This window comes from Globicephala melas, chromosome 16 (assembly GCF_963455315.2).
Source record: "Globicephala melas chromosome 16, mGloMel1.2, whole genome shotgun sequence".
In the NCBI taxonomy this organism is placed as follows: Eukaryota; Metazoa; Chordata; class Mammalia; order Artiodactyla; family Delphinidae; genus Globicephala; species Globicephala melas.
Genome location: NC_083329.1, coordinates 33,482,737 through 33,496,246, shown reverse-complemented (window position 1 = coordinate 33,496,246; position 13,510 = coordinate 33,482,737). Strand labels below are relative to the sequence as shown.

At 34.8% G+C, this 13,510-nt stretch overlaps 1 protein-coding gene across 2 annotated transcripts in view; it reads left to right on the top strand.

The window, feature by feature from the left end:
- EXOC6 (exocyst complex component 6) overlaps positions 1-13,510 on the top strand; it is a 194,976-nt gene that overhangs the window by 89,127 nt on the left and 92,339 nt on the right. For both annotated transcript variants that reach the window (XM_030865100.2, XM_060286255.1), the window contains exons 15-17: positions 2,435-2,544; positions 6,345-6,456; positions 6,991-7,125. In XM_030865100.2, coding sequence (XP_030720960.1) covers positions 2,435-2,544; positions 6,345-6,456; positions 6,991-7,125 — 357 coding nt within the window. The remainder of the gene's footprint in view (positions 1-2,434; positions 2,545-6,344; positions 6,457-6,990; positions 7,126-13,510) is intronic.

Genomic DNA, 13,510 nt, shown 5'->3' with positions numbered 1-13,510 from the left:
ATTTAATTTTTTCCTATTTTAAGTATAATTTTCAATTAAAACGATTGAAAAAGATGTGAAATTGTCTTTCAAATAACATGAGTTCTTTTCAGCAGAAATTACAAGTGAGAAAGGAATAAGACTGAACATATATGCTAACATCTGTCTTTTTGCAGATAGCTTTGCTAATTTAACTAGGATCCTTTGGCTAAAATAAGAACATGTTCATGTTGTCTTTAATGTCATTAAAATCAATTCTTAAAGTTGAAATATCTTTCAAATAGTTAATATTGGTTTCATTATTTTGTAAAACATAACTTGGAGGTGAGTTAGCTCTTACATTATTATAAGGTGATTTTAAAGAATAGCAACTCTTTAGTTGATTTTTGTAGTACTCCTAATTCAGTTCCTAAATTTGGAAAGGTTGAACCTACCAGTTTTGGAGAGAGACTGCTCTCTGCAAATGTTTTCACTACCAGCTTATTGTAAGTTTCTTTCTGCTGGAGGTACCTAAGAGTACATATGTTAATTCATATATTTATCATTCACCTGCTATCTAGTAGACACTGTGCTATGTGCTAGTTTTTCAGTCTCTGCTGTCAAGGAACTTGTAGTCAAGTGAGGGATAGATTAAATAAACAGGAAATTACAATTCACAGAAGTTGGCCCTGCTCAAGATAGAAGCAACAGCATGGAGAAAGGCTGTAATTCTGCAGTATAAAGTACAAGGTTAATGAAGTGCAGGAGACGAAGATCAAAAAATGAAGATGAAGTAGAAAGTGGCAGGCTATAATAGGCCTTGTAAACAATGTTAGGGAGCTTAGCCTGATGGCTCGAATAAGTCACCACCAGATTTCAAGCAGTAAAAACATAATCAGATTTGTGCTTTAGAAAGATCTCTCTGGCTAGTGTGTGGGGAATGGATTGGAGAAGAGTAAGGCTGGGATACTAGCTTGGGGATTGTTGCAGTTATTTTGGCAAGAGAGATTGGTGACCTGAATGGGAGTTATGGCTGTGGAATATGATTTGAGATATTTAGGAAGTAGGAATGACAGGAGTTGATTATCACTTGCATATGAGGGATGATGAAGATAGAGGCACAAGTGTGATAGCCACATTTCTGCCTTGGCTGGTGGTAGCATTCACTAAGATAGGAAATGCAAGAGGAGCAGATTTAGAAAGAAGGGATGATCATTTCACTTTTGGTTCTGTTGAGAATGTCTCAAATGTTACAGCTAAATGGAGGTGTTCAAATGTTAGTTAGATATACAGATTTGGACTTCAGGAGAAAGATTTGGCCTAGAGTTTTAGATTTGGGAGATATTGGCACTTGCATGGTGAGAGTAGGTGAGATTCTCTAAGGATAGTATGTGTGGTAAGAAGGGAAGAAAGTGTAGGATAGAACCCTAAGGAGTAGCAATTAAGGGATGGCTAGAGGAGGAGATATAGAGAAGGTAGAGAAACAAAGGAAAACCAGTGTGGGTCATGGATTCCAAGGAAGGAGAGATCCTTTAAGAAGCAGGAGGCAAGACTTCCCTGGTGGTCCAGTGGTTAAGACACTGTTTTTCCAATGCAGGGGGCACGGGTTTGATCACTGGTCGGGAAACTAAGATCCCACATGCCCCGTGGAGTGGCCAAAAGTAAATAAATAACATGGGGGTTTATTTAGGGGGGAAAAAAAAAAGCAGGAGGCCCATTGTGTCAGATTGTTCAGGTGAATCAGGTAACATGAAAAGTTATTGGATTTAACACCTGTGAGGTCATTGGTGACCTTCGTGAGGGTGTTTTCAATGATGTAAACTAAGTTGCAATGAATGTGAAAATTGAAGTAGATTAGGCTTCATGAAGCGTAAAGAGGGGGATTTTGGTAACAATCTTCGGGAGAGTTTACCTTTTGGAGACTGAGAATTTGCTCATGGATGTTGGCTGGTAAAGCATTTTAGCCAAGAAGCACACTGCAAACCATTAGCTTCATATTAGCTCAGAAAGCTGCTGTAAGGTATTCTAGGAGTTCTGGAATGAAGTGGATACTTTCTTAAATTAGCATTCAAGCAAGTGAAGGGAGTCTTAGAATTATTTGATGACACTGAGCCAAGAAGCTGGCCCATAACTTTCATGCCAACCTGGCTCTGTATTACGGCTGCAAGGAAGCAAAGAGTTAAGCATCTTCTGCAGGATACTTATCATCAGGACACACACTTACATACTTTCTCTGCTTGTTAGAAGTCTGATAACGTGATTTAAGAAACAGGTAAATTGCCACATTATTTTCTTCAGAAATATTTTAATTCTTTTTAAAATCTTAAAAATAATGGGATAACAGTAGACTTTAAAATGCAAGTATTAACTACTAATTCAAACGTGAAATCAATTTAATTTTTACATTTTTGAGGTGATTAGAATATCTTTTTCTAAAATTTCAGCAACAGTTTCAACTTTGTTTTTCTTTCAACAGCAATCTTTCCCAAAGAAACTGCCCATGTCTCAATCAGTGCCTCATATTTATATTCAAGTTAAAGAATTTATTTATGCCAGCCTTAAATTTTCAGAGTCGTTACACCGGAGGTAAGTTTATTAATAAGAAATGTATCTTTATCATAGCTATTTTTGTGAAACATTAACATGTGATTTTTAGGCCATGACTCTTCAGTGGACTATTATCTCGTTGGAAGGCTTACATATCTTAGTGGCATTTGGGGTTAACTAGAAATGCAACCTCAGACCTACTGAATTAGAAACTGAGGATGGAGCCCTTGGCTTTACCAAGTACTCTGGGTGATTCTGATGCACTCCAAGTTTAAGAACCACTGCCTTAAGCTTCATCATACTCTATTAGTCTCTTATACCAAAGTTTCTAAACATGTATTTTAAAGACATTAGCTTATAACATAACACACAATATCATTCAGCATTGGAAGAACAGTGGATACAAATGAGTATTCATTGAAAAGGAATGACAGACTATTACAGTGGTAGTTTTCATTAGCAGAGCTCTAATGGTCCAAGAGCTACCAATAATTTATGCCTATCTTTCTTTTCATTGAACATTCTAAAGTTCCGATCTAAAGCAGAGCAGTATAATGCAGTAGTTAAGAACATAAGCTTCAGACTTACACCTGAGCTTGATTCTTGATGTTGACACTCACTAGCTGCAGTAGGACTTTGGGCAAGTCACTTAATCTGTTTAAATTGCAGTTCCCTCATCTGTAAAATGAGAGAAATAACTCATAGGGTGGTTTTAAGAATTAAATGAGGTAGTGAGTGTGTATAAAGCACTCTGTGTAGCCTGGCACATGGTAGGCACATAAGACGTAGGAGCAGATGAGATACTACAATATAAGATGTGAGACTAGAGCTTGGAGTTTTTATATTTCATTTGCAGGCATTGGGGAACTGTTGAAGAATTTTTAACTAAGAAACGACATGACTGGAGTAATATTTTAGAAAGTTTACTCTGGCCACAATGTGGATGGTAGATTGGAAGTAAACTGTAGAAAGTATAGAAATTTAGCAGTTTGGAATTAACTTTTATTTTGTTTATTTACAGAGAAGAGACAGTGGATCTCTAATTGTTATTTGATTTTTTTTAAATAAGTAAATTTATTTATTTATTTATTTTTGGCTGCATTGGGTCTTCGTTGCTATGTGCAGGCTTTCTCTAGTTGTGGCAAGCAGGGGCTGCTCTCTGTTGCGGTGCACGGGCTTCTCATAGTGGTGGCTTGTCTTTGTTGTGGAGCACAGGCTCTAGGCACGCAGGCTTCAGTAGTTGCGGCATGCAGGGGCTCAGTAGTTGTGGTTTGCGAGCTCTAGAGCGCAGGCCCAGTAGTTGTGGCGCACGGGCTTAGTTGCTCTGCGGCATGTGGGATCTTCCCGGACCAGGACTTGAACCTGTGTCCCCTGCACTGGCAGGTGGATTCTTAACCACTGTGCCACCAGGGAAGTCCTGTTATTTGATTTTTTACCACATTTATAACACCAAAGTTAAAAGCCCTTAGTCATAATATTATGTGTAATTATCCCTAAAGCTTCCCTACTGACTGACTAGAACTAGAATTGTCCCCTCAGTTCTGGCTCTTTTTGTGCATGAACTCCTAGCATTCTAAAAGGTAAATGTTGTATACTGATGCTACAGCGGAAAAGATTATCTATTTTTTCCTTCTGTCTTTGATAAAAATATTTGTCATCTTTGTTAGTTCAATATCCAGTCATTCTATTTAACTATGATACTGTTTTTCATTTAGCAAGGCTTTTTATACTTACATTTTTAAAAATTAGCTTTACTAAATAACATTGGCTATTTTCATTTTGTAGTTCAGAATACAGAAAGCATAGTTAGTATTAAAATATGTAAATTTAAATTTATTCTAGATTATCAGCTTTCTGACATATTTTTGTTTTAAAAATTTATATCTGTGGCCTAAAATTGAGCTGAGTCATTTTTTTTTTAATTTGTCATTAAAGAATTATGGGAAAATAACTTTCTGGGTTTAAAGCTCTTTTATTATGTTTAAACATATTTTGCAGTTAGATTTTTAGACCAAAAAGATGCTTTGGAGCTCTTATAGTAAAAATGTTTAGGGTTCTTTTTATATGTGAATAAGAGCAGGGCCAGAGAATTAAGTGATTTCATGATGAGACTCTAAAGTCTCAGTTATTTGGTTGCAGAGAAAACATCTGAATCTAATATGATCTTTAAGAAATTTTCAGTTTTCATAAGAGGCTAAGCTCTCAAATAATTTAGGAGATTTATTGTATATTGAGATTTAATTACTGTGTTATTTGTTATTTAAAAATTGGGAAGAGTACAGGTTATAAGCTCAAAAGAGAAGGAGTTAAGGAAAAAAAATTGCTCAGTTAGGATAAAAACCTCTTGGAGAAAATCCTGGTCATTGTTGGGTAAATCTTGCTGGCAGGAATAGGACGTAGGTGCTGATAGGTTTTCTTTCTCTGCTTTCACTTATGCATTGATTCAGCATTCAAGGAAGTTCAGGGGAATTAAACAAAAGACATTATCTGTCATGCATAACTTTTCATCTGAAAAGGATGCTATACAGGGTGTCTTTAAGCATAATTTGAGTGTGTCAGAAAGGAAACCAGAGGAGTTGGCAACCACCTCCTTTATATTGGTGTGAGTACGTTGCTTGTTCTAGGGACACTACTGATTTCTGTCAGAGAGTTTGCTACTGTGTAACCCTGAAACCCTACTGGTATATATATGCTATTCCCTGGGAAGTCTTGACTTTAGATACGAAATCAGTGAGGCATATTCTCCTCAGGTCTGCCAGAATTAGGGTTAGCAGAAATTGAAGAGCACCTGCATTAAAATGGAGAACATTGGAATAGTAGTGAAAATTACCTGTGTTTTGTCAAATCTTGTTCTATTTGCATATTTAAAATAAATGTAAACTAGTAAATATTTGTACCTCATAGATTTTTAGGAGTAATGTTTTAATAAAGTAAAAAGTGAAAGGGTTCTAAAATTAAAATGTTAGACTGTGTTTAAGGCAATGAGTCTCATCTGGGGCAGTTTTGCCCCCCAGGGTATATTTGACACTGTCTAGAGACATTTTGGGTTGTCACAACTAGGGGGAAGAGTGCTACTTGCATCAGGCGGGTGGAGGACAGGGATGCTGCTAAACATCTTTCAATGGTACAAGACAGCGCCACAACAAAGAATTATCTAGCCTAAATGTCAATAGTGCTGAGACTGAGAAAACTTGGTCTAAGGACAGCTTAACCGTTTTGATAATGAGGCTATATACAAAAAATCATGACTTACTTAAATTGAAGGCCTAGTGGTTAGAAGAAAATAATAAGCTTTTTAGTGCTAGGCTAGTAATTTTTAGGATGTTAAGAAACATCATAGGGTTAGTTCCTCTCCCAAATTAAAACTAGTGTAAGGCAATTAATTTCTTTGAATCTTTTTAAAAATATTCTCAATGGAAATGGATAGCTTAGTTATATTAAAATCAAATCTAGTAATTGTATCCAGAGGGTTCACATCAATTTGTATTTTAAAAGTAATTTTAGCTATAGTTGTATATAAAGTGTCTTTGAAAGTGGCTGTACCATAATGGAGTCATAATTTAAGAATAGTTTTATTTCCTTATACTAAGTACTCCATGGTTTTACTGTAGTGGTTAATTGAATACATTTAAATTATTCTATAAATGAACATTCTACTTTATGGAAAGTATCCCTTTTGTGAAACTAAATTGAATTGAAATATGTGATTTAATAGATATGAATGATTGTAATTTATTTAAAGATATAAAGGAATTAGAGTAAATTGCATTAAATTATTTAGGAAGCTAACTAATTGTAACCCTTGTGGAAACCTTAATAATATCAACCTTTGTTTTTAGCTCAACAGAAGTAGATGATATGCTTAGAAAATCAACAAATCTGCTGCTGACCAGAACTTTGAGTAGCTGTTTACTGAATCTTATTAAAAAACCTCACATAGGTTTGACAGAGGTAGGTTAAAAAGATATTTATAGCTAAATGTTTCATTATATGAAACAATTATTATAAATTAATTTATTGCTGAACATCATCCTATAAAACTAGCTTTCCATTTTAAATTTATTAATAGAAGTGGGTTTGTTTTAAAATAAAAGCGTCATTGTAAATTCCAGTGATGTGAGGGAAAAGGGTTTACATGGGGAATAGTGGATAGCTGATGATGTTAGAAGATATATGGAGATTCATGTTTGCCAGACTTTACATGAAAAGTGAAAATACTCATTTTTTTTACTTGGTGAATGTATAAAATTGGAAAAAACGCTTTGAAAAGTTGCTAGTTAGACTCTTGGTTATTTTTTTTAGATGATAGCATTCATAAGCAGTATTTACAGCAGGCTTTTGAATCAGATAATCAGTTGTATCCTATAATGCTATAATTATGCAGAAGTGGTACACTTGCTGGAAGTAATAATCCTGATTTTAAAAATCAAATGGCTTTGTATATATGTAACCTGCATTTCACTGGAGGCATTTTCTATTTTCTAGCTAGTGCAAATCATTATAAACACCACACACCTGGAACAAGCTTGCAAATACCTTGAGGACTTTATAACTAACATTACAAATATTTCTCAAGAAACTGTTCATACCACAAGACTTTATGGGCTCTCTACTTTTAAGGTATGTAAAAATCTGACTAAAAGTTTTTATTTCAGTTACTGTAAGCAAACTTTTAAAAAGTAAAGACAATTTTTGTTATACACATGATTCCATTATATTTCTAACAATTGAAAATTAGTGGTAATCAATGTCAACAATGAGCAAATAAATGTCAGTTCCTTTTTGGCATTAAACATCTTGTTAAAATGAAGAAAAGTATATTGACTTTCTATAGCTATATTACATTTTCTTCATGTTTTGAAGACTTAGAGTAGTGCTGAATCAGTCTAACTTGATTTTCTTTCATGTCTCACAGTTTAATAGTTAATTGTTTATGTAATATATATAAGTGTGTGTATGTTTGGAAATTAAAATTGTAAGAAGAATTAGACAAGTGTAAGATTTGCTTTACATCCTTTATTGCCTCTGATAATATTGCCTTATTACATGTTATTCAAGTCCTACTCTTTTCTGAATGGACAGATTTTTGTTTTTATAATACCATGGGATATAACAAAACATTAATTAATGGTTGTTTTAAGCATTATGAATTAAATAATTTCATAAATTTGTTATATAAACTTTTATTATTTTATTGGTTTGGGAATCATGTAAATGAGACACTGGCATAGTCTAGCAAAATAAATCCTTTTGCATTGAATAATTTGTTAAACTAATATAAACCATTTGCTGATCCCTTATCTATAAAATAGGCTTGCTAGTTTAACCTCGTAGCCCTAAGTTTTCTATTAAAAAGAATTATCATCTTCCCTACTCTTGCTATATTATAAATTACCCAATTTATCTCCTAAAATTATAGTATAATCATTTACAGTTAAAAAATTCAGTATACTTGTATTTAGATATAACTAATTTAATGTTAACAGTAACCAGACTTTGCAGTCTAGTGGTTAAGACTCTGCACTTCCAATGCAGGGGACGCAGGTTTGATCCCTGGTTGGAGAACTCATAAGATCCCACGTGCCACATGGTGCAACCAGAAAACCCCCAAAAACAAAAACAAAAAAGAGTAACCAGACTTTGAAAGTGTGAAGTCCAGAAAAGACCCTTGGTTCCTAAAGTTATCTGCCTGGCCCCCAAATCTTATGCTCCTCTGATGATTCTTGAGCCCATGTTGTCATCCTAATCCATAAGACACAAATGCAGATGATATCTGAGTGAATGAATTAATAAAATTATTTATTAAAACTGAGACAGAAGCTGGACAAAACAGGCGTTCATTTATTCAGATAGTATAGTACAGTAATTAAGCGCATATACTCTGGAGTTAGACTGCTGTGTGACTTTGGCCACATTCTTTCATTTTAATGATTCCTGGTTTTATTATCTACAAAATTAGAATAGCAATATATTATCTACCTCATACAATTATTTTGAGGATTAAAGGGGATACTTAGCACAGTGCCATTTGTTGTACATGATCTGTGCTCTGAGCGCTCTGTTAGGTGCTGAAAATATAGAAATGTATCCCTGCCCTCAAGGAGCTCACGGGAGAAAAAACTATAAAAAGACACTTGACAATATGATATAATAAGTACCATAATATAGGAGGAGACTCCACAAATTTGTAGACATTTATTTATCCACAGATTGATTCTTTGCTTCAATATTAGATTTTACACAATCCTTTTTCTGTCTTGCTCTCTGTCCTTATGTCCATGTGTTACTCATACGCTGTCAAGAAGGGATTTACTAGGGAATGGAGTTGTAAGCATATTTAACTATTAACATTATATTTAATAGGCTTGCTCTGTACTTTGATTAAAACATGAAATGCGTTGACATCTGGTGTATCTAGGGATCTTCAAGCAATTTTTCTTATCAGTTGTAAGTCAAAGAACCACAGATACTGGAACATGATGCCTCAGATTAAGGAATCTTGGAACTACACTTCTCAAAATCTGCCTGTTGAGAGGAAATGTTTAGAAAGGTTAGCTCTGGTCCATCATTCCAGTGGTACTTAAGTTGTAGATATTTAGTTGAAGCTACAACTGCCATAGGATACCCCTTGGGTTTTCTAGGAAATCAAGTTCAGCCTGTACAAATAGTAGAACATCCTTATTTCTTGTTTATTTTTTGTTTTATTTTTGCACAGAACTCAGGAAACCCTTTCTGTTTTATGATATACAAACAAGAGTTATTTCAAGCTCAGTATTTGAAGGTTAAGTGTTCTTCAGCTCTTCCTTTGATCTGTTTCAAGAGGAATTTGTCTTAAACTGTACTATGAGAAAGCAATTCAACAGGGAGAATCATTAAATCAACATTAAAGTGAATTACTGAGGGAGATTGGGGGAATTTCCATTCACAGTGAATAGTCAATCTGTAGATGATTAAAGTACAGTCTTGATTACAGACATTAGCAAGGATTGCTTAGTTAACCTCTTAGCCTAATTCTTTTCAGTCCAGTGACCTGATCAAATATATTTCTATTTAGTTGCTTAATGATTATAGAAATAAGCACTTACATGATCCTTTTACCCATACCTCCATTTGCTTCCCCTCCAAAATCCCACACATGCATATACAAAGTGGTAGATTTTATATCATATTTGTTTACTTTATGAAATATTATATAGACTGCCTTGTTAGCTTGCCTGTCATTGTACTAAATCTGTGAGTGGTACAAAAGAGGTAAAGTAAGTAGTTCCTGCCCTCAAGCAGTACCACAGCTTTTTGAAATTAACCTGGACCCACGCTGAGAGCTACTTGAAGCTAATATAAGACTTCTAACTGAAAAGATTTGCATCAGAATAGAGGGGAAAATGGGAATACCATTCCCTTTTTAATCTGTGTAGAGAAATGGCCCAGTTCTTTTTCTTTGGCATCAGAGCTTTTTAACTTTGCTCCCTGGAGCTTTTCCAACCTGCCACCCCGAAGAGTCCTTTCCTTTTGAGTCCTGGCAGTGATTGCAACTGTAAGTGCCTAGAAAGAATATGCTTGCGATTCTTTTTCAGTTTGCCTTTTTTAATCTATTGATGAGTATGTAACAAAGTGTTTTTAGGATTATGGCTAAAGTGACAGTGGTAAATTATCTTTGATTAAGGGCTTGAAATTCTCTTCCTGTGGAGCAAGGACATGGTACGTCGACTCTAAAAAAACTTTCTTTTTTAAATGTAACATTCATATATAAGCACACACAATTTATAAATGCAATAATTATAAATAGATATAGCTCAATTAATTATTAAAAAGTGAATACAGACTTCCAATTTCTAGTCTGGCATGTAAAGAGCTGGGAAGTTATCACTCTGTCCCAACAAGTAAAAAGCTGAGAAAACTGAAAAAAATCAATTCTTCCTTGATCTTTCAGAGAAGTGAGATCACAGGACACACTGCTGCCCCCAAAATTGGAGAAGTAGGCAAATACAGAGAATCACAACTTAATGGAGTAGAAACCCATAGGAATCATTACTGGGGTAGGAAAACGTGAAGTATAATTAATGAATATTAGAAAATCAGTATGGACAAGTTTGAGAGTTAAAACTCCAGGAGAACCCAGTCTTAGAGGGGGCACCAGTTTCTCCCAGTGAAGATTTGAGGAAAATCCTCTTACATTTCCAGCAGGGGCAAGGGAAAAGGAACCATTTTGAAATATGCCAGAGCATTCTGTTCTTTAAGCATTCTGTTTTTCTCAACAAGACCTAACCTCAAAATAAACTATTTACCGGTGCCTAAACTAATGGGAGAAGGGAAACACCCAATTCCAGCCTGCTCTGGCCATCCTGTCCAACTTGAGGGGTGGAAATGAAAAGCACTTGTGCACAGCTAAGGGGCAAAGGCTTACTTAAAGATGAAGACCTAATCGTAGGACTAAAGAACACTTCCCCTCTCCCACTGTCTTACTGCCACATTACTAAAGGCCTAATTACTGCAATTCTTTTCACCCAGTACACCATGTCCAGCTATCAGGAAAAAATTACAAGGTAGACTAAAAGACAAAAAATACAGTTTGAAGAGATAGATACGGTATTAGAACCATATTCAGGTATGTCAGGACTATTGGAATTATCAGACCAGGAATTTTTTTAAAAAAAAACCTATGATTAGTATGCTAAGTACTTTAATGGATAAAGCAGACAGCATGCAGGAACAGATGGGTAATGTAAGCAGAGAGATGGAGAATTTAAGAAAGAATCAAAAAGAAATGCTAGAGATCACAAACACTGCAACAGAGATGAATAATGCCTTTGATGGACCTATCAGTAGATTGGGCGTGGCTGAAAAAAGACTCTCTGAGCTTGGGGATCTGTCAATAGAAACTTCCAAAACAGAAAAGCAAAGATAAAAACACTGAACAAGAATATCCAAGAACTGTGGGACGACTACAAAAGGTGTAGCATACATGCAATGGGAATATTAGAAGGAGAAAAAAGAGAGAAAGGAACAGAAGCAATATTTGATCCAGTAATGACAGAGATTTCTCCCAAATTTATGTCACAACAAACCATGGATTCAAAAAGCTTAGAGAAAAAAAAAAAAAAGCTTAGAGAACACCAAGCAGGATAAATACCGAAATAATTACACCTTAGGCATATCATGTTCAAAATTGCCCAAAATTAAAGATAAAAAATCCTTCAAGAATCTAGAGGAAAAAGCTTACCTAGACTAACAAAGATAAGAATTACATCTTAACGTCTCTTCATAAACCATGTAAGCAAGAAGAGAATGGAGGAAAATATTTGAAGTGTTGAGAGAAAAACACCAACATAAAATTTTATATGCTATGAAATTATCCTTCAAAAGTGAAGGAAAAATACTTTCTCAGACAAACAAAAATTGAGGAAATTTGTTGCCAGTAGACCTGCCTTGCAAGAAATGTTAAAGTAACTTCTTTAGAGGTAAAGAAAATGATATAGGTTAGAAACTTGGATCTATATAAAGAAAGGAAGAGCATCAGAGAAAGTACAAGTGAAGGTAAAATTCTAAATTGATCTAACAGATAACAGTTTGTTCAAAAGAATAATAGCAACATGTTCAATTATGTATGCTTTTATATATACATATATAGTTGTGTGTATATATGTGTACTTATGTATGTTTACATGAATGACAGCAATGACACAGGGTAGGAAGGGAGAAATTAGGATTATTTTGTAATTATAAGGTACTCACACTACCTATGAAATGGTGTAGTGTTAGTGTTATTTGAAAGTGGACTTGGAATAATTGTGAATGTATATTGGAAACTCTAGGGCAACCACTAAAAAAAAGCTAAAAAAAAAAAAGAAAAAAAAGTACAACCAATATGCTAGGAAAGAAGAGAAAATGGAGTCATACAAATGCTCACTTAATACACAAAAGACAGAAAAAGAGGAACACAGAAGTAGAAACAAAGAACAAGCACAACAGATAGAAAACAGTAACAAATATGGTAGATATTAATCCAGCCATCAATAGTCACTTTAAACATCTCCTGTCTAAAAACACCAACTGACAGAGATTGTCAGAGTGGATCAATAAAAGAAGACCCAATTATATGTTGTTTATAAAACCCACTTTAAATACAAAGACACACATAGATTAAAAATAAGTGGATGGAGAGATTTCCCTGGTGGTCCAGTGGCTAAGACTCTGTGCTCCCAATGCAGAGGGCCTGGGTTCAATCCCTGGTCGGAGGAGTAGGTCCCACATGCCACAACTAAAGATCCTGCATGCAGCAACGAAGATCCCGTGTGCCGCAACTAAGACCCGGTGCAGCCAAATAAATAAATAAATTAGAAAATTATTCAAAAAAAATTAGTGGATGGAGAAAGATATACCATGTTAACACTAATCAAAAAGTGGGAGTGGCTATATTAATTTCAAACAGAGCAAACTTCAGAGCAAAGAAAGTTATTATCAGGGATAAAGTGGGCCATTACATAATGACAAAGGGGTCACTTCTCCAAGATGACATAACAATTCTTAATGTGCATGTGCCTGACAATGGATGGTCAAAATATGTGAAGCCAAAACTGATAGAATTTCAAGGAGAAATGGATGGATCCACTGTTACAGTTAGAGACTTCAACACGACTCTTACCAGAAATGGTCAGATCCAGCAGACAGAAGATCGGTAAGAACATAGTTGAACTCAACAACACCATCAATCAACTGGATATGATCAACATTTATAGACTACTTATCCAGCAACAGCAGAACATGCATTCTTCTCAAGCTCACATGCAACCTTCACCAAGATAAACCACATTTTGGGGCATGAAACACACCTTAACACATTTTAAAGAATAGAAATCATACAGTGTCTGCTGTAAGACCACAATGGAGTTAAACAAGATATCAATAACAGAAAGATAACTGGAAAATTCCAAATACTTGGAGATTAAACAACATACTTCTAAATAACATGTGGGTCAAGAAAGAAAAGCATAAAAACGAATATTAT